Source organism: Nannobrachium achirus, assembly GCF_963921795.1.
Source record: "Nannobrachium achirus genome assembly, chromosome: 21".
Taxonomy (NCBI): domain Eukaryota; kingdom Metazoa; phylum Chordata; class Actinopteri; order Myctophiformes; family Myctophidae; genus Nannobrachium; species Nannobrachium achirus.
The window spans coordinates 2676512-2702935 of record NC_137828.1 but is presented as its reverse complement, the minus strand read 5'-3'; the positions used below and the strand labels follow the sequence as shown (position 1 = coordinate 2702935).

Genomic DNA, 26424 nt, shown 5'->3' with positions numbered 1-26424 from the left:
ACTTTTGGGGCGACACAAATAAGTCGGTGTGTCCGAAAATGTAGTTACTGCACTCTGCCGGGAGAGACAGGGAGTGACATGCGGCAAAGGTCGCTCGGATCGGGAATTGAACCGGTGACGCCGACAGGCATTGATGCCGACATGTCAATGCCTATATGGTATGCGCCTGGTCCACTAGGCCACCAGGCGCCCCAATATAAGGGCATTTTAATGATTAATGGTCGGGACGGCGATACGGTTCCGGACAAAAAGCTGCCGGACACGGGTTCGGCACGGACTGAATAAATGGCCCGATCCCAGCTCTACACTGCATTCCTTTCAATCCTGTCATGATCTTCATCAATCACTCATCATGCACATAATTATCTGTTTGGACGATCAGGTATGTTTCCATTGTTGGCACACCTGGCTTAGACGTTCTCATCAACTCAGACTACAGCACCAGTTTCACCGTCATGGAAACCACAACTATTAAAGCTACGTTGACAAACTGGTTCAGCTGGTAGAAGTGAATCTCCTTGGTGTCCTCAAGTAACCCTGTCCTCTGAAAAGCCATCTGTCATTATGCCATATGCAGTATAACATGTTGCACAGGGGTGAGATGCCGTGGGCTCGATTGGGCTCGGCGAGCCCAGACTTAATTAGCTGCACGCACGCACGCCTCACATAGTCAGGCGGAAATTCTGAAAAAAAGGCCTTCTATAAGCAGGTTAGAGGAATTTGGGGGTAAAAGTGGGTAACCAGGCCATTTTACATAATTCAAGGGTGCAGAATCTGAAAAACCTGGTTCCCAATCAAAATTTTGAGTTTTTGACCTTCTAATTTGCATAACAAAGTGGCTGTCGAATTGTACATTTTGAACTATTTATTTAAGCATTATTTCTCTTTCAAAAAACTTTTCATCATTTCATCATATAATCGGGGTTTTGCGAACACCCAGGACAGTTTTTGAGTTGCTTGATTCAGTTTAGATTTAGATATATTCATTTTATCAGACACGCCACCTTCCTATACAAACCCATTGTAACTTCAAACTCCATTTTAACCATGATAGATTTAATGAAAACACCCGTCCTTTTTTTCTGGTGACTCCTGACGCCCTCCTATATATACGTGACTAACTAAACCACTAGACTAACATGCACGCACATGAATCATCACGTCACAAATTTAGAGGGGCACCACTTCTAAAATCATATCACATCACTGACGTTGCACCCATTCACCACTTCTAAAATCATATCACACCACTGACGTTGCACCCATTCACCGCTGCAGCCAAGAGGCCTTTTGCTCCTGCAATGTACAGTAAGATGTATTGATAAGACCTTATTATTGAAATCCAAACATGGAATATACTTGGACCATGATGTCACATTAAAGGTGATACACCATGAAATTTCACTTTTCCTATTTTAAAACCTTTTTTTGGGGTCCCACTAGCACCTTCTATCCTCACAAAGTCCCATTTCTGACCGTTGTGTCTTTCTCTGGTTTTGAGAAGGCGAAGGTTAAAAGTATCCGGCGGGTTCTCAAAACAGGCTATCCAGATTTGCTGCCGATTGTGACGTCATCATAAAAAAAAGAATTGACGGCCCGATGCCAGGTTTTCACCACAGTCAACTCAACACTACAGTGATATCTGTACCATGTTTACAGTAGTCAACTCAACACTACAGTGATATCTGTACCATGTTTACAGTAGTCAACTCAACACTACAGTGATATCTGTACCATGTTTACAGTAGTCAACTCAACACTACAGTGATATCTGTACCATGTTTACGGTAGTCAACTCAACACTACAGTGATATCTGTACCATGTTTACGGTAGTCAACTCAACACTACAGTGATATCTGTACCATGTTTACAGTAGTCAACTCAACACTACAGTGATATCTGTACCATGATTAAAGGGATATTTCACTTCATATATCATTTTATCATTTTATCATCTAATCAGGCTTTTATGAACACCCTGAACAGTTTTTAATTTGCCTCAGTAGCGTAGCGACCCCCCGCCGGGCCCCGATGCCAGGTTTTCACCACAGCCCCCCCCCCCCCCCCCCCCCCCAACTGATCCTTCAACATGGGTCAGAAACAGCGCAGCACAGCGGCTGCCAACACAACAACATACAGTAGGCAACAGCGGCCATTAGAACACAATATAACAGTATAAATCATGAGTCTTCAACGTTTTCAGGCCGAGGACCCCTTGGTTAAGAGAGAAATGAAGCAGGGACCCCCACAACCTGTTCATAGATTCCATATAGTTTCATTTTTGACAGCACAGTCATCAGTGTATTTTGGATTCATGTCAATTTGTGTTTCGGGTATTTAACCACTTGAGCCGTCATTACCTAATAAACTTGACCTTTTACTCTGTAAAACAAACCTCTTTGCCGAAAATAGCCGATCTACAAGCTCACCAGCTTGTAGATCGGCTATTTTCGGCTACAGTTCTCAGAATATGGACACTAGGGTTCAAGTGGTTAAAATAAAAAGGATTGGAAGATTTGGAGGACCCCCTGTAGTAACTCTGTCTGAGGACCCCCTGTTGAAGACCCTTGGTATAAATGCTATTAATTACCTTTGAGTAGAAATTCTGTTCCTAATCCTCCTCCTCTGATCGAGTCACAGACTGATCAACAATATCCTACTTGCTTCTGTAGCCTACAACTATTTTTCTTTTTTAATTGGGTGGCGGGGCCCACCAAAGAAATCAGATATTAGTTTCAGAGCCATGCTGTAAAAAACAACCGATAACAGCCCTAAAAAGACGGCAGGTCTCACTCACAGCTGAAGAGAGAAAATTCTTCATGCCTACCGCTAAAAGTAAACAGGACACAGCTGTCCTCAAGCAACTGATCAGATTGGGCAATCAGTAGCACTCGTCAAGAGGGGTAATAGAGAGTGTCTTCTCAATCCGGTAAGCATTTCAAAATAAACGTGTTTTTTTTTTTTTTTTTTTATCCATCATAATGTCAGAGACAACATGGACACCACAGGTACAACATTTAAGCATCAGGCATTTGTGGAATGAGCAACACAGCCCAACATGGCGCCAACCCAAGAAATGGCCAAAATAGCCTGTAATACAACTGTCCAACATAAACAACCAAACAGGTCTGTACTTTTTTTAGTCAAAGTTGATCCCATGCCAAAAGCGCCAGCGTTCGCCCAGCAGTCTGCCGTCACCCAGGTGAATGTGTGAATGTGCCCATGTGCGCAACGTATAACTTCATCACAGCACAGTTTCACACAAACACAGCAACATGCGAGAGAAAATAATATAGGCCTACATGCAGATTGCCATTTCCTAAACAGTTTTGGAAAGACGCTTCGGAATCTAAAAGTTAAACTTTACCAACCTGTGACAGAAGCACAGTCTATGACATGTAGAGATCATAAATAACAGCTTAATGAATTAAACCAACCTGTGACAGAAGCGCTGTAACAGTTGATCCACAGCAGGTAGAGATCATTAATAACAGTTTAGTGAATTAAACCAACCTGTGACAGAAGCGCTGTAACAGTTGATCCACAGCAGGTAGAGGTCATTAATAACAGCTTAATGAATTAAACCAACCTGTAACAGAAGCGCTGTAACAGTTGATCCACAGCAGGTAGAGATAAACCACCATCCATGACTTCAGAGTCCACAGAGTGACTTGGAGGTAAACATGTGAGACCAAGGGACCCGCCATCCTGTCTCCTCCTTGAAGAGTTATGATTATAAAATCTCTGTTTGTCCTATGAATCTAACATACATTAATAAAAACAAAAACAGATATTACTAGTCCTACGTTGAAGAACACACACAACAGTCAGTCAGTCACAGCGACTAGACTAGACTGGGATGGGTTCACCTGTCAGGTTGCTGATCGTACGGCCGGTGGGGGCGGCACCTGTCAGCATGGAGTGTAGGGCGGGCAGGGACGTGCTGGCCACTGGGAAAAGCGGGCCAACTCCCGAACCGAACGGCCGGTTCATTGCCGGCCGTTAGGAAAAAATGTCAAATAAAATGTCGGCCTTCGTTCCATTTTGAGGGCTGGGCGGCCAACAAAGTAAATCGTCACTGTCGGGCAGAAACCTCATATCTCCAAGTTTCACATTTGTACATTTTTTCGCAAAGCAAAGCCCTGCTTCATCAGACAAGGCTGTCGCACTAAAGTAGTGAAAACAGCAGATCTACAAGCACACAACGCCTCGCGGTGCGAGCCGTTGTGTGCTTGTAGATCGGCTGTTTTCACTAGGGTAAATCATTTTTAAAATGATAAATACAAAACAAACGGTTTTGGACGTACAAGGTTTCCACCCGACAACGACGAAATATAACTCATGTAATTGGCCCACTGGCTTGTCACTTGTCGTGATCTGAAATGGCAAATCTTTGAGTAGCAGCAGCAGAGCTATAGAGAGAGATCTCTCTCCATAGCGCTGCAATGAGGGCCTCTACAACTCTTTTTCCCTGGCTGAATCAGGGGCCCAGCACGTCCCTGAGGGCAGGTGACTCAGTAACAGCAGTGACAACTCCACTGACAACACAGGAATGTGTGTGGGTGGAATCCATTGGAACGATACTACCAGTAAGACTCCCTAATCGGGAGATACAGTAAGCGACCACCAGGTCACATGTATACACAAATAGACCTGTAAGTGGCATCAGGGACGTGCTGGGCCCCTGATTCAGTCTGGGAAAAAAAGTTGGAGAGGCCCTCATTGCTGCTACTCAAAGATTTGCCATTTCAGATCATGACAAGTGACAAGCCATTGGTCCAATTACATGAGTTATATTCCGTCGTTGTCGGGTGGAAACCTTGTACGTCCAAAACCATTCGTTTTGAATTTATAATTTTTAAAATGATTTAAACTAGTGAAAACAGCCAATCTACAAGCACATATCTGCTGTTTTCACTACTTTTGTGCGACGGCCTTGTATGATGAAGCAGGGCTTTGCTTTGCGAAAAAAAAATAACATTTGAAACTTGGAGCTACAAGGTTTCTGTTTGACAGTGACGATTTACTTTGTTGGCCGCCCAGCCCCCAAAATGGAACGAAGGCCAACATTTCCGTTCGGGAGTTGTCCCGCTTTTCCCAATGGCCAGCACGTCCCTGGTCAGGTTGCTGATCGTACGGCTGGTAGTCCGAGCGTTTCAGGAAGAAATCGTGCACTTTATGAAAGAAGCATGAAATTGGCACACAGTTACAACATGCCATATGGAACATTTTTGGCTATCGGGGCATCGCAGATTTGTCTTGGGAAACTTGTGGGAGCCAATCAAAGTTGGACTCTCATAGACTTTACTATACAGTAAAATAATACAAAAAATAAATATGCTTTAAGTAGCATGTGAGGGGTCAGACTAGGTGTTTTTCGGGATTCTGAATCCAATGCAAGCATTTGTTTTGCACGAAAAACATTCCTTTCCGAGAAACGGATGCCACAAAACTGTGAAAAGTGATGACTCATCACTAAACCATAGTTTTATGGGGTCCGTTTTTAGCCCAAGGAATGTTTTTCGTACAAAACAAATGTTTTTTTTTTTTGTATTATTTTACTGTATAGTAAAGTCTATGAGAGCCCAACTTTGAGGCTCCCACAAGTTTCCCAAGACAAATCTGCGATGTCCCTATAGCCAAAATGTTTCCATATGGCATGTTCTAACTGTGTACCAAATTTCATGCTTCTTTCATAAAGTGCACGATTCCATCAAAATACTGCCTGAAACGCCTGGACTACAGTGGGAGTGGCACCTGTCAGCATGGAGTGTAGGGCGGGTGAGTCAGTAACAGCAGTGACAACTCCACTGACAACACAGGAATGTGTGTGGGTGGAATCCATTGGAACAATACGACCAGTAAAGGGCTTTGCACCCGGACGCGTTCTTTCGCACGGACAAAACAGACTATTGCATTTTTTTAAAGAAAACAATGATTCTCTACGACCTCATGCACACCAAATTTGCCGTGCGACAGGTGGCTGCGGCCGTGCGTTCTTTTCTCGATCAAAGCCAGTTCGATTTGTGCGTCTTGTCGCATGCGGTAAAAACTCAATGACTCATTTTATGACTCCTTTTCGGATCCGCAGTGTGGATTCCGCACAGCCTTGCACACCATATCCAATGCATTTTACTCATACAGCAAACAAAAAAAAAAGACAACGGTCCAGTGTGCAAAGGGTTTAAGACTCCCTAATCAGGAGATACAGTAAGCTACCGTCAGGTCACATGTAAACACAAATTGGCCTGTAAGTGGCATTGGTTCCTGAGTGTAGGGGGATGTACGAAAGGGCATGTGGTGTTCATGAGTTGTGGATTTATTTTGAAAAGGGAGCAATCCATCAAACTTTAGAAGGCAATCATAGCCTATCAGGAGGGAATATGGGAAATGGTACAGATGCATGTTGCTGACATGAGTTGTGAGATAGTGTGTACCACTCTTCATGATTTCTAGGCAAGATCTGTAGGAGCAGTGTCCATTAATGTTGTCAGCAAAAAGCAGCCTCATGGTGGCGCTAGAAGAGGGGCATGTGAGAAATCAGGGGCGGGGGTTGTGGTTTGGCAGCCAAGGAGAGTGTGTGCAAAGTTTAGCATGGATAGGGGCAACAGTGCCGGAGATAAGAGTAGGCCAAAAGTGTGACGTGACGGACAGACGAAGGGACTGACGGTCAGTGGAGGTTTTCATAGTAACTGTGACCTGACGTTCGCAACTAAATAGCCATGGAGACTTGAGTTCAACAATATTTTTAGGTTTTGTCACATATCTAAGACAATAATTTTTTTTTTTTTTTTTTTATAAAATGTTTATTGGATATACTTTACATTGTAATGTTATGTAATCCCTTTTTTTTTTTTTTTAAACACATTGCTCGTGACGAGCAATCGTCACTCAGCAAGACAACACATGACAACAACATAACATACAATAACAACTTAAAATCAAGAGCAAAACAGGACAAGACAAAAACAAAACAAAACAAAACAAAAACGTGGGTCACATCATGGGTCAGTCAATTGTCAGTGAAAGAGACATTGTCCGTCACGGCCACCATCCATATCCAGTGTGTACCTCCAAAATATGTATTCCTATACTAGTGAATTAAAGTATTCAATAAATGGACTCCATGTTTCGTAGAAGCTCTTAATTGTTCCTCTGAGAGAGAACTTGATTTTCTCCAAACTTAAGAAGTACATCACATCATTGAGCCAGGTTGAGTGAGAGGGTGGTATTGGAGATTTCCAAGCTAACAAAATTCTTCTTTTGGCTAATAGCATTGCAAAGGCGATAATTTCCATTTTTTGATTTGTAAATTGCAGAGGGTTTAGTGGTGTGCCAAATATGGCCAGCAATGGACATGGTTGCAACGTGACTTCAAAAATCTCAGACAATGTGCCGAACACCGAAGACCAAAACCGCTGCAAGTGCGGACACGACCAATACATGTGTGTCAGGTGTGCTTGTGGCTGGGCGCAACGGTCACACTTTGAGTCAGCCTCAGGGTACATTTCAGCTACTCTGGCTTTACTAAGATGGGCTCTATGTGCAACTTTAAGTTGGATCAAACTGAGGCGGGCGCATGAAGTGGTTGAGTTGACTCTGTGTAAAGCGTCTGCCCACCACTCATCTGACAAATCTGTGTTCAGTTCTCTTTCCCATTTATTTTTTGTTCGTTGTGTGTTAGTACCAGTAAGGGATGATATGAATGTGTAACTATTTGAAATAAATCCATTCTCTGTTGGTGATAATAAGAGCAGTTTTTCCCACTTCTGGTTATTAGGCAGGTGTGGAAATGCACCAAAAACGTGTTTAACAAAATTGCGAATTTGGAAAAATCTAAAAAGATTATCAGTGGAGAGGTTAAATTCAGCACAAAGGGAAGGAAAACTATGGAATATATTATCTTTATATAAATCCTTAAAACACCTAATTCCTAGCTCGTACCATCTATCAAATGATAGGTCTATGATAGAAGGAGTAAATAAGTGATTCATTTTTATGGGCGAGTATATAGATGGTGAGATGAATTTGAAGTGCCGTCGGAATTGGATCCAAATCTTTAATGTTGATAATACTACTGGGTTCAGTGAGTATCGGGAGGGGGATAAAGGAAGAGAGGAGTATACTAGAGCTGGTAGGGAGGATAAGTGACACGATTGAAGCTCCAAGGAGCACCAATCTGTGTCAGGTGCGTGTAGCCAATAGTTTATCTTCTGAATATTAGCTCCCCAGTAGTAATTCAAAAAATTTGGTAAGGCTAGACCACCTTCAACCTTTTTGCTCTGTAAGATGGTTTTACTAATTCTGGGAGTTTTGTTATTCCAAATAAAGCTAATTACAAGTTGGTCTATGGTTTTAAAAAATGATTTAGGTAGGAAAATTGGAAGGCATTGAACCAAGTATAGAAACTTTGGAAACGTAGTCATTTTTACACATTGCACTCTTCCCGCTAAGGATAGAGGTAAGTTGCTCCAACGTTGAAAGTCTGCTTTTATATTTGTTATCAGGGGTCCAAAGTTTGCATCATAGAGAAGGGAGAGTTTTGGTGTAATATTGATTCCCAAGTATGTGAAGCCGGAATATGATAGTTGGAAAGTGGTGTCTTTCTGTTGAATTTGTTGATCCACGGTGTTGATAGGGAAACATATACTCTTTTTGAGATTTACTTTATAACCGGAGAATGAGCCAAATTCTTTTAATATCTTTTCAGCGGCAGGGATTGATTGTATTGGATTTTTAATGTAAAGTAAGAGATCATCTAAGACAATAATTTGATTACAATAAATGCACCCCCATTGATTCCGGATGGGGACCCAAATGCCTTCGGCTCCCTATCCGGAATCAATGGGGGTGAATGTCTTAGGAATGCAACAAAAAACAACACATATTGATGAACTCAAGTCTCCATGGCGTTAGTAATCAATAGAAAAAAAGTCATTTTGGGGGTGAACTACTCATTTAAAGTGTCTCTGACTTTACTGTTGCATAATGATGTGCAGCTGTGGAGTCAAACAGCATTCCTGTGATGGTTCACAGATTGTTATCAGAGCAGTGAATCTCTGGCAGACGAAGGAGGCTTGACAGATAGTCGTTTTTGAAGCGGTGGAAGCCGCTTCCAAGGAGTGGCTTTGTCTGTCCCGTACAGTCTGTCCCATAGGCTTCCAAGGAGTCCCGTGTCCGTGTCATGTCCCGTGCATGCAGTATTGAGGATTGGTCAAGCTTCACATGACAATTTGGCCCTCCAGACAAAATCATTCATTCATAAAAATATAGAACTAAAACATGTAGAAAGTATAGATTTAGAACACAAAATGTATAGATCTAGAACACAGATTTCATAGCTCTACACATAGAATAAAAATTCACCGCTTCACTTCGAACAGAGGTTAGATTTTTTCTTTCTTTCTGGGTCTTGGACGTCATCAAAGCACGTTAATAACAATGATTGCGACATCAAAGCGCATTAATGGCTGATTGCGTTACAAGTTTATTTCGAGAGTGAAAGCGTAACGCGCGTGGACTTGGTTCCAACATAAGAGTAGCCTACGATGTGTGTTTGACACAGAGACCAACTGCTGGCTGAACACAACCTTCTACACAGCTCCTACCTGAAATGTATATTCAAACAAAAAAAAGGAACGGATAAATGTCCGAAGTAGATGTGTAACGGTCAAGGGAGTCAAGTTGTGGAACAAATGTGATAATGAATTAAAAGAGTGTACAAATATGGCAAAGTTTAAGAAACTTTTTTTAAAACAAAACCATAGATAGATATGCAGAGTAAAAGGACAATCTTTTAGTGGAGAGTCCTACATTTTTAATTTGCTAGTGGTACTATTTTGTTATTACCAGATTTATGGATTTATGGAATTTGGGAGAAATAAAAATGTTATATTTGTATCTTAATCTTTTTGAATGCTCTATTATCGAATGGAATCATGTTATATAAATGTACAGGAATTGTTTGAATAATTTTTATACTAATGATGTTTTACATGTTTTAAAAACAACTTTAGGGTAGATGTTGCACACTTCAATGAAACAATGAGTCCATGTCGGTGTGGTTCATGCTCAGTTTACTGCAAAGACAGTTTAACAAACACAAGATGAGTGAGACAGACACATTTTACTTCTGCCCAGTCTGCACTCTGCTTACACAATGACAGGAAGTAAGCCTCCTTCACTGACTTGACAGAAACCTGTTGCACTCACTGGAGTGTGTTTGCCCCCTAGTGGCGCAAAAGAGCTATTGCTCTGTATGTCTTGGCAGGGATAAAACACATTGACTATTCTAGTTTTAAATGACAGATACATTACATAGAACAATGACAAGATAAAATACACTTATGCATGACCTTTTTATCTTTTTAACTATTTTAACTCTATGAACTGTTTTTAACCTTATGAACTGGAATAGCAATGAATGAATTAGAATTGAGTATGCAATAGACAACAAATTAATTACAAAAAAATAGGGGGTAGCTTGGCTTATCCTACATAGACGTAAAGGAAAGGTATATGAGATGTGTTTATGAAGTGTTTATGAAATTCAATGTTTCTTTTACATGGAAATAAATAAATAAACTAAAACTACATTTATGGTGGCTTATATGGAAGCGAGCAGGAACTCAACGATATGTGGGAATTCAATCCAGAGACCTTCTCCTGGAAGGAGGTTGGGGCCAAGGGGAAAGGCCAGTTGAGATGTACGGTGTGCTGCTGCTGCTGCTGCACGGTGGGAGATCGTATCCTCCTCATTGGAAGAGACCACAACCTGTCCATCTTAGACCTGAGTCCTAGTCTGAAGACGTTATGTAAGCTAGCGGTTATTCAGTACGGTCTGAAGCAGTCTGAACTCCCTCTAGCTCTGGTCCATCGCGTCACCTCCAGTGACGCTCTGACAGACCCGTCGGCAAATGAATAGACCGCGTTTTCTCAGCCCCTACCAGCGCTCAACTTGAGTCAAAATAAAATTAATTACTTCACTACTCACCAAACCAAAGGTAGTTTTGCGTTGTTGAAAGTCTATTCTCCGTGGTGGTGAGCCCCTCAGCACCCCACCCACTCTGCAAAATATACTATTTTTGTGAACCATTGTATCTGCGGTGGCCGCTGGGTGGCTCGAGGTGGTTACGTTTTATTTCATGACATGAAATAAAGGCTCGCAATTTTAGTTTTTGTATTTTTTATATATATTTTTACAACTGAAACGCCAACAACCAGAAGAGAGAGAGAGGGGGAAACGAATCACACTTGTGTGAACTGAGCGGTGGGGGCTATGTGTGTGCGTGCGTGCGTGTGTGTGTGTGAATGTGAGTGTGAGTGGGCCTGGCCTGAACAACAGCGCCCCTCCCCTAACATGTGTGGTCAGAAAAGGTATTGCAGGCTACATACAGACAGACACGCATACCCACACACACGGCCACGTATAGGAGACGGTGTGACCACCGCTCAAAAAAAACCTGCCATGGCTCACTGGAGTGGATTTGTCAGTTAAAACCTTTTAATGCACGTTAGAAGAACCACAAATAAGACTTTTAGGACTCTATTTTGATCCATGCCTCATGCATAAACTTCTTTGCCTTTTTTTTTACCATTTTGAAAAACATTTTGAAATATTTCAAATAGCTGATCTGCAAGCTCAGAACGTGCAGATGTAGATCAGCATTTGAAGTATTTTAAAATGTTTTTCAAAATAGTAAAAAAAAAGGCAAAGAAGTTTAAGCATAAGACATAAGGCATGGGTCAAACTAGAGCCCTCAATGTGTTGTAAAGACACTAAGACAACAATGTCATGAAGCCTTTAAATTAAACTGTTCTACGGAGGTGAAATACCCCTTTAACAACTAGGAGGAGGGCTATTAGCCAAATGCCTTGAAGATCTGACATTTTTCAATAGCTAAAGTATAAAATAATTGCCGGTCTTAAATTAATGGTATAAATCATCATCATCATCATCATCATCATCATTGCTGAGGCTGGCTGGTCACGGTCATGGTGTCGTCTACGGTCCTGATGACGATGATCTGCTGGATGTTCTGAGCAGGAGACGAGGGTCTCAGGACGATCTGGAGAGGAGAGGAGAGGAGACTTTATCAAGGCCATTCACAGTGCTTTACATCAGGGGTTCCCACACATTTTTAACTATTAATTTCCAAAACCTTTCCTAAATATTTAACCCAATTTCCAGGACTATATAACAATAATTCAGCTCCATAGCGACAGGTAGTGTATGCCAGTGGTTCTCAACCTTTTCAGGCCGTGACCCACAAAATAATCATGTGTTAACTGGGGACCCCCCCACCCTGACGAGCACTAAGAGATGAGGAATTTTGTATAACACGTTTCTATTGTGAAAATAGCAGTATACAGCGTTGCGAGGCGTTGTGAGAATGTAGATCTGTTATTTTCACAATTTCTGCCTCTAATATGAGACAATTTGGCCAATGTTTAATATGTCATTTCAGAGGTATATTAACACAATCAATAACCAAAGACAATGCATAGCTATTTTTTTTCCAGGACCTTCCAGGACCCTTGATCAATTCCAAAACTTTTCCAGTACCCCCAAGCCAAAAAGGTTTGGGAACCCCTGCTTTAGTACAACAGTAAGACACCTAAGGGCGAGGTCGCGCCATCTCTCTCGCCCATATATGGATTCTGTTAGTGGGGTTCTCCTAACAGGGCATCACCTGGGAAACGATCCCTGTTATGTCCATAAATGGATTCTGTTAGTGTGGTTCTCCTAACAGGGCATCACCTGGGATACGATCCCTGTTATGCCCATATATGGATTCTGTTAGTGGGGTTCTCCTAACAGGGCATCACCTGGGATACGATCCCTGTTATGTCCATAAATGGATTCTGTTAGTGTGGTTCTCCTAACAGGGCATCACCTGGGAAACGATCCCGTTTATGCCCATATATGGAGATCCCTAACAGAACCCCTTTAATGCCCATATATGGAGATCCTCCTCTGAGTATGACATCACTAATCCCTTTTGTGCCCATATATGGAGATCTCTCCTCTGAGTATCTGACATCACTGCTATGTCACCTGTGATGTCACAGTGATGTGTCAGGGGAGGCGTTACACGTATACATGTATACATACGGTCAAGCTGTGACGGTTCTCATAGTAAACCTGCTCGCTACGGTCGCAATCAAGGCAATGCAAAGTACCGTAATGATTTAGCTAGGGCGCCCGAGTCGGCGACCTTCGGGGTCCCCACAGCGGCCAAATCAAGTTGCCCCCCCCCCCCCCCCCCCCCAGAAGCAAAATTTGAGTTACAAACTTTGAAAATACATACTGTATGCACACAATTTTCATGACTTTTTCAAAAATAGCAGATCTACAAGCACGCAGCGTGGCACTCGGTGCCGCGCTGTGAGCTTGTATATCTGCTATTTTTCGATAGTTAAAGGACCAGGTCACCTCTGGGACAACCAGATCTTATTTTATTGTTGTGTGGGACACGATCAACACAAAAAAGAGTTATTTTTTGTGTTCAATCTGTGTTTTTAGATATTTTAGTATTTCAGCCGATTTCAGCATGCTACAACTGGTCATATGATGCAAAATGCATCATATGACCAGTTGTAGCATGCTGAAATACTAACATATCTAAAAACACAGATTGAACACAAAAAATAACTCAGGATTGTGTTGATCGTGTCCCACACAACAATAAAATAAGATCTGGTTGTCCCAGAGGTGACCTGGTCCTTTAAAGCATAAAACAATGATAAACAATAATGTGTACCCGTTCTAAACAGATTATAATTCAGGCTTTTGCAAATCCAGCCCCATTCTGCCCTGTTACTATGATGGGACATTAACCCTGGGCAGATTGTTTTTATAGTGGCAGTGAATGGGATTTTTTTTTTCATGCCTCATTATTGCAATTTAAAGTACCAAAGGAAAAACATCTAGGTGATATTAATAAAAAGGGAAGACAAAGGTACAGTAGTTACATTGCAAAACAGGGGGTTTCCCCGAAAATATATGTTTTAATTTGTTTAATCCCAGTGGGACAGAATCACTATTGCAGATTATTTTATAGTGGAAGTGGATGGGATTTTTTTTTCCTTCATAGCCTCATTACAGCTATATAAAGTACCAAAAAAAACACATCTACGTGATATTAATAAAAAGGGAAGAAAAAGGTACAGTAATTACATAGCAAAACAGTAATTTTCCCCCGAAAATATATGTTTTAATTAGTTTAATCCTCTGGATCAGAGAGAGAATAGAAATCGCGCATTGCATCTTGGGTAGGAAGAGGAGAACTATAATCTGTTCTCCTCCAACATCTCCTCACATAATAGGCTGGCTTTTCGTATTTCTGCCCATTTAAAATATATGTACCCAAACGTAACAAGTTAGACCATTGATAAGGTCCATGTGAACTAGTCTGTTGAAGCTTATTCATTACAATGATCGCAAACGCTATGGTCGCGAGCGGCCTGGCCGTGCTCCGCAGTGCGGACAGCCGGTGAAAGACGGCTCCCACTTTCTCCGACTGCAGAACTCCACCCCCGCTTGCAAAAAGTGAATGTATTTTTCTGGTTGGCCAGTCAGGGAGTCTCAGGGACCAATCAGAAGGCTGACAAACGGTGAATCAGGACATCACCTGCTGTATGCTCTGAGCGGGGGTCTCCGAGGGTCTCAGGTGTTCCACCAGGGCGTGCAGGGTCTCCTGGGAGATGGTGGCGGTGGCCTCCCCCGTCGACGTCTCGAAGGTGACCGCGGTGGGCTCGCCGTCGCCCGTCGTGATGGCCGTGACCGACGGCTCCGTCTTAAACACCTGCGGAGCGGAGAGTCGGGTTTCACCCGAGATGTTGGATTTAGTCTGAATCATTACTGTGTTGTTTTTGATTTAGTCTTGAGTCATTACTGTGTTGTTTTTGATTTAGTCTGAGTCATTACTGTGTTGTTTTTGATTTAGTCTGAGTCATTACTGTGTTGTTTTTGATTTAGTCTGAGTCATTACTGTGTTGTTTTTGATTTAGTCTGAGTCATTACTGTGTTGTTTTTGATTTAGTCTGAGTCATTACTGTGTTGTTTTTGATTTAGTCTGAGTCATTACTGTGTTGTTTTTGATTTAGTCTGAGTCATTACTGTGTTGTTTTTGATTTAGTTTGAGTCATTACTTTGTTGTTTTTGATTTAGTCTGAGTCATTACTGTGTTGTTTTTGATTTAGTTTGAGTCATTACTGTGTTGTTTTTGATTTAGTCTGAGTCATTACTGTGTTGTTTTTGATTTAGTCTGAGTCATTACTGTGTTGTTTTTGATTTAGTCTGAGTCATTACTGTGTTGTTTTTGATTTAGTCTGAATCATTACTGTGTTGTTTTTGATTTAGTCTTGAGTCATTACTGTGTTGTTTTTGATTTAGTTTGAGTCATTACTGTGTTGTTTTTGATTTAGTCTGAGTCATTACTGTGTTGTTTTTGATTTAGTCTGAGTCATTACTGTGTTGTTTTTGATTTAGTTTGAGTCATTACTGTGTTGTTTTTGATTTAGTCTGAGTCATTACTGTGTTGTTTTTGATTTAGTCTGAGTCATTACTGTGTTGTTTTTGATGTAGTCTGAGTCATTACTGTGTTGTTTTTGATTTAGTTTGAGTCATTACTGTGTTGTTTTTGATTTAGTCTGAGTCATTACTGTGTTGTTTTTGATTTAGTTTGAGTCATTACTGTGTTGTTTTTGATTTAGTCTGAGTCATTACTGTGTTGTTTTTGATTTAGTTTGAGTCATTACTGTGTTGTTTTTGATTTAGTCTGAGTCATTACTGTGTTGTTTTTGATTTAGTCTGAGTCATTACTGTGTTGTTTTTGATTTAGTCTGAGTCATTACTGTGTTGTTTTTGATTTAGTCTGAGTCATTACTGTGTTGTTTTTGATTTAGTCTTGAGTCATTACTGTGTTGTTTTTGATTTAGTCTGAGTCATTACTGTGTTGTTTTTGATTTAGTCTGAGTCATCACTGTGTTGTTTTTGATTTAGTCTGAGTCATTACTGTGTTGTTTTTGATTTAGTTTGAGTCATTACTGTGTTGTTTTTGATTTAGTTTGAGTCATTACTGTGTTGTTTTTGATTTAGTCTGAGTCATTACTGTGTTGTTTTTGATTTAGTCTGAGTCATTACTGTGTTGTTTTTGATTTAGTCTGAGTCATTACTGTGTTGTTTTTGATTTAGTCTGAGTCATTACTGTGTTGTTTTTGATTTAGTCTGAGTCATTACTGTGTTGTTTTTGATTTAGTTTGAGTCATTACTGTGTTGTTTTTGATTTAGTCTGAGTCATTACTGTGTTGTTTTTGATTTAGTCTGAGTCATTACTGTGTTGTTTTTGATTTAGTCTGAGTCATTACTGTGTTGTTTTTGATTTAGTCTGAGTCATTACTGTGTTGTTTTTGATTTAGTTTGAGTCATTACTGTGTTGTTTTTGATTTTGTCTGAATCATTACTGTGTTGTTTTTGATTTAGTCTGAGTCATTACTGTGTTGTTTTTGATTTAGTCTGAGTCATTACTGTGTTGTTTTTGAAAAGCAGATTTTGATTTAGTTTGAGTCATAAGCTGCGTTTCCAGAAAGCCTCTTAATGCACATTAAAGGAGCCAGAAACCCTGCCTCTTTATTTGTTTTATGGATTTCAGAACATGAAAAGTTTTCTAAAATGTAGGCGTGGTTATCTGCTGTTGTGGGGTGAGGGGGCGGAGTAATGCGTGCATATCGTTGTGTTCTGAAAGTGTACACAGAGAGAAGCTGTCCACACTTGTTGCATTTGCATTTCGGAAACAAATTTTAAAACCAGCCATTGGAGGTGTAAAAAGTATAAAGATTCGGCAACTCCATGTTCTATAACCCTTAGTCACCTGAAAAGTTTTGGTTTTAGTCTAATTTTAGTCGACTAAATATCATAAGATTTTAGGCGACTAAATCTACAGTTGATTTAGTCAACTGAAATGTATTTTGGCAGGCCTTGATGGCATCGTAATGACTGATTTTACACTTTGGTTGCGTGCTGATAATAGCCGATCTACAAGCTCACAACATGTCGCAGCGCGACGCGTTGTGAGCTTGTAGATCTGCTATTTTCAGCACGCAACACCTGAGAGCAACCAAACATAAAATGACTCTCTTCTCCACCAGTCCCTCCCCAACGTTTTAGTCTAGTTTTTATTTTGTTGACGAAATTGTCAATATATTTAGTCTTAGTTTTAGTCATCACAGCTTAGTTTTTTTCGGCAGTGAAAAAAAAGCTGTCAACAATCATTTTTTGTCATAATTTTAGTCGACGAAATCAACACCGAGCCATACCTGGAGTCTTTTGAACGAAATGTCATTAGTTTCATAGTTTTACTACATATCATAAGATTATAGTCGACTGAAATGTACAGTTGATTTTGTCAACCTCAAATGTATTTTGGCGGTGCCTTGATGGCATCGTAATGCCTGATTTTACACTTGGTTGGCATGCTGAAAATAGCCGATCTACAAGCTCACAATCTACGCAGCTATTTTCAGAGCACAACACCCGAGCGCAACCCAAACATGAAATGACTCGTTTTTGGATCTCTTCTCCACTAGTCCCTCCTTCACATTTTAGTTCAGTTTTTATGTGTTTTTTTCTGTTTGCTGCATGATTAAAACGCGGAAAAGAGTCAGCTTAGGTGGTTCAGGCATCTAGTACGGATGCCCCCCGAGCGCCTTCCTAGGAAGGTCCTCGATGCACGTCCCACTGGCAGAGTGGGACCCCGTGGCAGACCAAAGACCAGATGGAGGGATTATATCTCCACACTGGCCTGGGAACGCCTCGGTATACTCCCTGAGGGAGTGGAGGAAGTTGCTTGGGATAAATACATCTGGAAGTCTCAGTTGGAACTGTTACCCCCGCGACCAGATTCCGGATAAGCGGTTGAAGATGGATGGATGGATTTGGTGTGCAAGGCTGCACAGAATCAGCACTGCGGATCCGAAAATGAGTCATAAACGGAGTCAATGAGTTTTTACCGCATGCAAAAAGACGCACTTAACGAACTGGGTTCAATCGGGGGAAAACGCACAGCCGCAGCCACCTGCCGCACGGCAAAAATTCTGAGCCGGTGTGCATGAGGTCATAGAGAATCATTGCTTTCTTTATAAAAAATGAAATCGTCAGTTTTTTCCCATGCAAAAAATTGCGTCCGTCTGCAAAGCCCTTTAGTCAGTTTGTGCTTGAATGAAAACTTAGTTTTAGTCATCATAGCTTTAGATTTTATTCAGTTTTTATTGCGACCGTCAGTTCGCATGCAGTTACTATCGTCACACGTCACACTTTTGCCCTTCTCATATCTCCGCCACCGTTGCCCCGATCCATGCCAAAATTTGCACACACAATCGTTGCCTGCCAAACCACAACCTCCAACCCATTTCTCACATGCCCCTCTTCTAGCGCCACCATGAGGCCGATTCTTGCTAAACACATTTTTGGACACTGCTCCTACAAATTTTGCAGTCATGTCATCAACATGGATCTGTCACATTTAGCGCCACCATCAGGACGATTTTTACATGTGACCTGGCGGTCGCTTATCTCCCGAGTTTTGTTTTCGTCAGTGAAAAGAAGTGTAGTCGGCAGACATTTTTCGCTCATAGTTTTCCAAGTCGACTGATACGGACACTGACCTGGATGGTGTGGTCCGATTGGTCGCTGCTGATGGCCATGGGCGTGGCCTCGGCCTTGGATTGGCTGGGCGTGGCAGTGGGCGTGGCCGGGTTGGGGTTGTGAGGCTCAGAGATCAGAACCTCCTCCTGCTGCTTCTTCTGGACGAGGACCGGAGTGGAGGCTAACAGGAACACTGAGGAACACACACACACACACACACACACACACACACACACACACACACACACACACACACACACACACACACACACACACACACACACACACACACACACACACACAAATTGCAAATGAATTCTGTCCTTTCGCCCTTAGGACTAAAGCCACCACACTACAACAGACTAGCAGTTGAAAGCAGTCTCTTTACTGTTGAGCCACTTCATACACAGCCTTTTGAAAATACCTTTGAAGTCCCAGACACCTAGCCTGGCGGGGCCCGACGTCATCTGCGTTCACTCACTCATTCCTTCCACAGTATAACGTCTGGACTTCCGTTGATTGGCAGCGAGTATACCGATTATTCTGTGATTTGGGCCAATCAGTGACTGCTTCCGCACTATGCTTCCGCACAACAAACGTAGTCTTCCTGACAACAAGTGAAAAGATTTCCCTGATTGGTCCATGTGTAGACGGTGACGTAGATGCATGCTGCAGGCTGCAGCATTTTCAAAACAACAATGGCTGCCCTCGCGATGCAAAAAGTGTAACAGTTAACGCTCTAACCATAAAACAACCAATAAGTGCAGTTATTTCAGAGTTGGAATCAATTACAACAATTAAAAAGCAACACGGAGGATGCGCTAGTGGAGTTTATCGGCCGAAAAGACGTGTTTGTTTGCCGTTCTTCCGACTGGCTGAGAGATGGTGATTGGTTAGAGGAGTCTGTCTGTCAAGGCAAGTAGCCTACTCCCGCCCACTTTTCAAGCTGCCAAATCAGCCAAAGGCCAGACGTTATACTGTGGAAGGAATGAACACAGATAATAACGTCGGGCTCCGCCAGGCTACCAGACACCTCCCTCTCCATAGACTTCCATTGTAATTCATAGTGCACTGATCATGTCATGTCCATGCCTAGATCATGCACCACGTGTGTGCACATTGCTCACAGCTTTCAAACAAAAACATCTGAATGGAAATCCATTCAGGCATTCATGAACTAGCAGCCATTATGTTTTCTTCGAATGTAAACAAACATGGCTGCCATGTGTGAAAGATGGGGTTGCTATGGGGGTTAAACGCGTGTATCAAAACAGCGGCGCAGTTCGGCCAGTGGAGACGCCCCTCTCGTTCCGCTTGCCTCTGATTGGCCTAAGCCCGTGGCGGCACCCGGGTGGGGACGCTGTCATCTCTGTCAGGCGCGTAGCGCTTTACTTTAACAATAAAACCCGACACGTTATAAGTTATCTTGAGTATGACAGTAGTTTGGGTTTTAATGTTAAAGTAAAGGCGAATTCGAATAAGCTTTAAGGAAATGCTGAGTATGAACGTTAATTCACATTTCATGGTTTCCTTAATTAAGTGTGCCTGCCATGCAACGCAATGGCAAAACACTTATTGTAATCCGCCATACTTAAGTCATTAATTAATTAAGTCTTTCGCCACGAATTTCTGCACGTAATAACTGCCGCACAATTTACGCCACCGCCGCAATATATACATCAAAACGTGCGGCTCGGCCGGGAATAGGTTGCTATTACTTTTCTTTCCGATCCGCGTTACCATTGCGACGTAATTCGCAAAAAACGACGCCAAAAAACCCCATTGACTTAGAATGGGGGAAACTTCGGCACGTAATAACTGCCGCACGATTTACGCCACCCCCGCAATATATACATCAAAATGTGCGGCTCGGCCGGGAATGGTGTGCTATTACTTTTCTTTCCGATCCGCTTTACGATTGCGATGTAATCCGCAAAAAACAACGCCCAAAAACTCCATTGACTTTGAATGGGGGACTCCGAAAAAACCCCAGAAACTTTGGCGCCACATAACTCTGCCATACTTTTGCCTAGCAACGTCATTTAAAATGTAAAATGCTCACACAACTTTGGTCTTTTTCCGACCAATAGGGATGAGCTGTAATTGATTAAGCCCCGCCCCCTCTTTAACAGGAAGTGCCTCTATAACTCATGAACCGTTTGTCGTACAGACTCGCGGCTGGTGTCATACCTTTTCTTTTTTTCTCAATTTTTTTTTCTCAAATTTTTTTTTTCTCAAATTTTTTTTTCTCAATTTTTTTTCTCCAAATTTTTTTTCTCAAAAATTTTTTTTTCTCAATTTTTTTTTTCTCAATTTTTTTTTCTCCAAATTTTTTTTTCTCAAAAAATTATTTTCTCAAAAAAAAATTTTTCTCACATTTTTTTTTCTCAAAACATTTTTTTTCTCAAATTTTTTTTCTCAAAATTTTTTTTTTCTCAACATTTTTTTTCTCAAATTTTTTTTTTCCCAGAAACTTTGGCGCCACATAACTCTGCCATACTTTTGCCTAGCAACGTCATTTAAAATGTAAAATGCTCACACAACTTTGGTCTTTTTCCGACCAATAGGGATAAGCTGTAATTGATTAAGCCCCGCCCCCTCTTTAACAGGAAGTGCCCTTCACCAAACAGGAAGTGCCTCTATAACTCATGAACCGTTTGTCGTACAGACTCGCGGCTGGTGTCATACCTTTTCTTTTTTTCTCAAATTTTTTTTTTTCTCAAATTTTTTTTTTCTCAAATTTTTTTTTTCTCAAATTTTTTTTTTCTCAAAATTTTTTTTCTCAAATTTTTTTTTCTCAACAATTTTTTTTTCTCAAATTTTTTTTTCTCAATTTTTTTTTCTCCAAATTTTTTTTTTCTCAAAAATTTTTTTTCTCAAAAAAATTTTTTCCTCACATTTTTTTTTCTCAAAAAATTTTTTTTCTCAATTTTTTTTTTCTCAAATTTTTTTTCTCAAAATTTTTTTTTCTCAAATTTTTTTTTTCTCACATTTATTTTTCTCAAAATTTTTTTTTCTCACATTTTTTTTGTTCAAAATTTCTTTTTCTCAAAAAAGTTTTTTTCTCAAATTTTTTTTTTCTCACAAAACAATTTTTTCTCAAAAAACTGTCGTTAAAGTGCGACCCGTCATAACGGCCAAAAATGCTCCAAAACGCCACTAATTAGTCGAAATGGCTGACTTCCTGTTTGGTTTCTGATTGGCTGCTGGCCTTGTGACGTGGGTAGAGCTGCGAGGGCCCGGTCATCGCTGCTTGCAGCTTTAATTCATTAATCGTCCATGACCTTAATTGGGGCCTATTTCGCCAAACAGGAAGTGCCCCTCACCAAACAGGAAGTGACCCTTGATCTCGTGAACCGTTTGTCATACAGACACGCGGGTTGCGTCAAATGAAATAACGCTAATGCTAACACCAACCGCTACACAAGGTTGCACAGACTTAGCGAGCTGCAGGCACACTTAAAATTTCTTAGACATTTTCTCTTCTAGTTGTTTCCTACAGCCCATGTTTTACAACTGTATTACATTTTTGGCTGTAAATAAACAGTTATGTCTGCATTTTCTAAGTTATGTCTGCATTTTCTAGTAGTGAACAAAACAAGACAGTATATTTTTATCTTTTCAAAGTGTGTTGTGAGCCGTTTTCACTAATTCTAATTTCTCTTTTGTACCATGCCAACCCATTAAAAAACACCCAGCACAGAAGATAAATAAAATGAGAGGCCTTTCACAGTACAAGTGTCAAGTTTATTTTGAGCACAGCACAAAGTGTCAAGTGCAGCTTTAACAGTTTTTTTTAAGAGGGGCGTCTCCACTGGCCGAACTGCGCCGCTGTTTTGAATGAGACGGACCGACCGATGGTTGCCAGGTTCTCAGAGAAATAAGCAAAAGCGGGTCTTGGAAAAACGAGCCCTCAAAAAAAGAATGCAAGAGCTGTATTTAGCCATTTGAAAATAGCAGATCTACAAGCTCACAGCAAATGTGCCTGAGCTTCTAGATCTGCTATCTGTTTTTTAATGCATTCATGTATTTATTGATTCGTTCATTCATTAATTCATGTATTCATTGTATTATTATATATAGTCTGGCTATCGTCAAATAAAAGGGAACGCCCTAGGTCTGTTGCAATTATGACGTTGGAAAATGTTCATGTGTTTTCAAACGTTTTCAAAAATAGCTAGCGGAAAATAGCAGATCTACAAGCTCACAACGAATGCGCCTGAGCTTCTAGATATGCTATTTTTTTAATTATTCATTCATTCATTCATTCATTCATTCATTCATTAATACATTAATGAATTTATTCGTTTATAAATGAATTAGAAAAAAAATAAAAAATAAGAAAATGAATATCTTACCGAATATTAACAACACAAATCTTGTTTGGGGGTCCCTGGCACCAAATACGAATGTATTTTGGTGGTCCTTGGCATGAGAACGTTTTGAGAACCACTGCTTTGAACAACATTAAGAGGGAAGCTACTTTACTGTAAAACAATATTAAAGAAGAACAACAATTACTATTTTTATTACAAACATTTACAAGCAACTTTACAAAAAAACGAGTCGCTTATAATGAGAGGACATGGCAACCACTGCTCGGTAAGAAGGAAGGAAGGAAGGAAGGAAGAGAAATGGAAATGACGTCAGTGTCGTGTCCTTAACTCACCCTCCTTGATGGTAACCATGGCAACCCGGCGGCAGCAGGCGTGGCTTTTCCAGCCTGCAGAAAAGAGCAGACTTACAAGCTCACACCGCGTCTGTTCTGCCACCTGCTGTGAGCTTGTAGATTAGCTTTTCTTTCCCCCTTTCTTCTTCTTGATGTTTTATGACGCTCTGGCAGGCATCCGTTGTCTTTGCATTAGCGCCACCTTCTGGTCTGTTTTAGCACTGTTTATATGGTAAAAGTAATACATTGTTGGCACAATGTTTTATGCTTTAACTATTGAAAAATAGCAGATCTACAAGCTCGCAGCGCGGCACCGAGTGCCGCGCTGCGAGCTTGTAGATCTGCTATTTTTGAAAAGTCGTGAAAATGTGTGCAAATCTTTGAATATCTTAAAGCGAACACTCTTCTGGGTGGTCCCTGGAACTAAATATTTTGAAATGGGGGTCCACGGCCAAATACATAACATTTTGGGGGTCCACCTTGACATGAACACGTTTGAGAAGTGAGAGTTTTTTTTTTTTTTTTTTTTAAACCTTAGAAGTAGGGGTGTAACGATATAGTAACTGAATCGAAAAATCGATTTTTCACTTGCAATGATTTACTGTATCGTTTGCAAAAGCAAAATATTGTACCGCTTTGGCTTTGTAGCGTATCGTATCTCTTTAAAATGTGGTAATCGGTATCGAATCGTTTTGCAATGCAAATCATTGATTGTATGGAAACTAAGTATTTGTGCCTTGTATTTAGCAATTTTAAGAGGGAAAATGTAAAAGAGGGGTCTAATTACCTTTCCATTCCATAAGGCTACTCTTGGTCTATGGATAAATGTGTGTAATCTCTGTGTTCATGTCAAGGTGCAGGTTTGTCCATAATGTGTTGAAATATAATGTCCATGTATTTGCTAGAGAATCACAGCGTTTACTTCCATAATAATAGATTTGTTACACGTTTTACACAGATTTCATTTCTTTGCTAAATAGTTACTATATCGACTTTAAATCATTGAATGGAATCGTATCGTATCGCCATGAATGAACCAATATCATCCATGTATCGTATCGTCAACCATGTATCGTGATGCGTATCGTATCGTTGTTAAAATGTATCGTTACACCCAGAGATGGGCAGTATTTGAAATACATGTATTTGAAATACGTATTTGAAATACTTTTTTGTATTTTGTAATTTGTATTTGGCTGGGATGGAAAAAATTGGATGTAATTTGTATCAAAATACTTTCAGGTCTCGTATTTTCTGTATTTGAAATACAAAATACTTTTTAATGTATTCTCAAATGGACACGTGTTTATTTTAAACATTCACAAAGGTTTAAACTGTAGGGGGAAAGACATTTTCTTTCAATCTAATTTGCGAGTGGTTTGTGTGTGTGTGTGTGTGTGTGTGTGTGTGTGTGTGTGTGTGTGTGTGTGTGTGTGTGTGTGTGTGTGTGTGTGTGATACTGCCATAGCACTTGACTTTGATTTGCTTCAAATGTAACGTGCATTATGATTACAATTTCGAATTACTTGCGCGCAAGTACTGCGTTCATCTGCGTATGTATGTATGTATGTAGGTTGGTAGGTAGGTAGCTGTGTGTGTTTAAGCACGTAGCACAATAAGGGACCAGCATTTCTGGTGATGTCAGTGGTGATATCACTGGCATCGCCAGTGGTGATGCCAGTGGTGATGTCAGTGGTGAACGCACCTCATGGCGCGCTCTGCTGGCGCACAAGCAGGCCATACATGGCCTACTTGTGCACAAGACGCAAGTTGGCACCTCAACAGAGTGCAGTTTTAGCTATTATTATAAGGCTGGCAGAGCGGTTTTGCACTCTATGAAGTATTGGCACAGAGGCACCTGTGCATTCAGTCTGATGCCATAGTTCCTTTAGAAGATAACGGTTAAGTGGGTTCCAGACGATACGCGGTCACCGCCTCCTAGTAATTCATTTTCAATGAGAGGCGGGCGGCTATTTCTGCCACGCAGCGAAGTTTTGAGGCGGCGAGCGGGCGCAGTCCCGTGAAAATCCCTGCGAGCGTGCTCGTTTGTGCATGCGCACATGGGCAGTGAGAGATGGATTGGGTTCATCTTTGTGAAATACCGAGTGGCGTTTACTCACTGAGCGAGTGTGTTTGTGTCTCACCGCGGTGCGGTAACCGCTGACCCAAGCGGCAGCCATAGCGGTGACCGCGTATCTTGTGGAAGGCACTTCTGGCCTGAGCTCTCACACACTGGCACACAGTGGTAAACATTTAGGCTGCCTGCTCAAGACAAACATCATAGTATGGTCAATTTAAGTGCCTTTCACACGATACGCGGTCACCGCTATGGCTGCCGCTTGGGTCAGCGGTTACCGCACTGTAGTGAGACACAAACATACTCGCTCAGTGAGTAAACGCCACGCAGTATTTCACAAAGATGAACACAATCCATCTCTTGCCGCCTGCATATGCATGCACAAACGAGCACGCTCACGGGGATTTCACGGGACCGCACCCGCTCGCCTCGCTGACCCCAAAACTAAAAAATGAATCACTAGGAGGCGGTGACCGCGTATTGTCTGGAAGGCACTTTATTCTTCGAAATTCTGACAGGCAATTCATTTAATACTTGGCAGTCAATCTATAAAATTACTTATCATTGCATCATTTTTTATAAAAAGTATTTATGTATTTTCAAAATACAAAATACGTATTTGAATCTTAAATACATTTCTCTGGCCTGTATTTATATTTTGTATTTTGATACATTTTTTGACCCAGTATTTGTATTTTGTATCAAAATAGTTTTCAATGTATTTTCGCCCATCTCTGGACACCCTACTTAGAAGGATTTAGAGACATGTTTAGCATTGGGTAAAAAATATTGAAAGACTTGCACACATTTTCACGATAAAACGCAGATCTACAAGCTCGCAGCGCGTTGTAGAAGGAAGCATGAGCTCAGTTCGGAGCTCTCCCCAGGGGCGTCAATTGGGTATGGCAGGGGTATACAGCTGCCATACCCTGGGTCCAGGGGGGGGAAATAAAAGTTAATTTTAAATATAAATCCATGAATGTCTCTTTGTCTATCTGTTCTGGTTATTATGTTGTTAAATTACAGTAAAA

The 26424-nt window shown here is 41.0% G+C and overlaps 1 protein-coding gene across 1 annotated transcript; it reads right to left on the bottom strand.

Annotated features, from left to right (window-relative positions):
• Positions 1-11530: 11530 nt before the first annotated feature.
• Positions 11531-25695, bottom strand: LOC308307168 (uncharacterized protein; the record flags this gene model as incomplete). Its single annotated transcript, XM_080752339.1, has 5 exons — positions 11531-12069; positions 14635-14808; positions 18668-18805; positions 23317-23370; positions 25672-25695. 5 exons carry the CDS (start codon positions 25693-25695, stop codon positions 11968-11970), a joined length of 492 nt encoding a protein of 163 aa, XP_080608465.1. The 3' UTR covers positions 11531-11967.
• Positions 25696-26424: the final 729 nt, after the last annotated feature.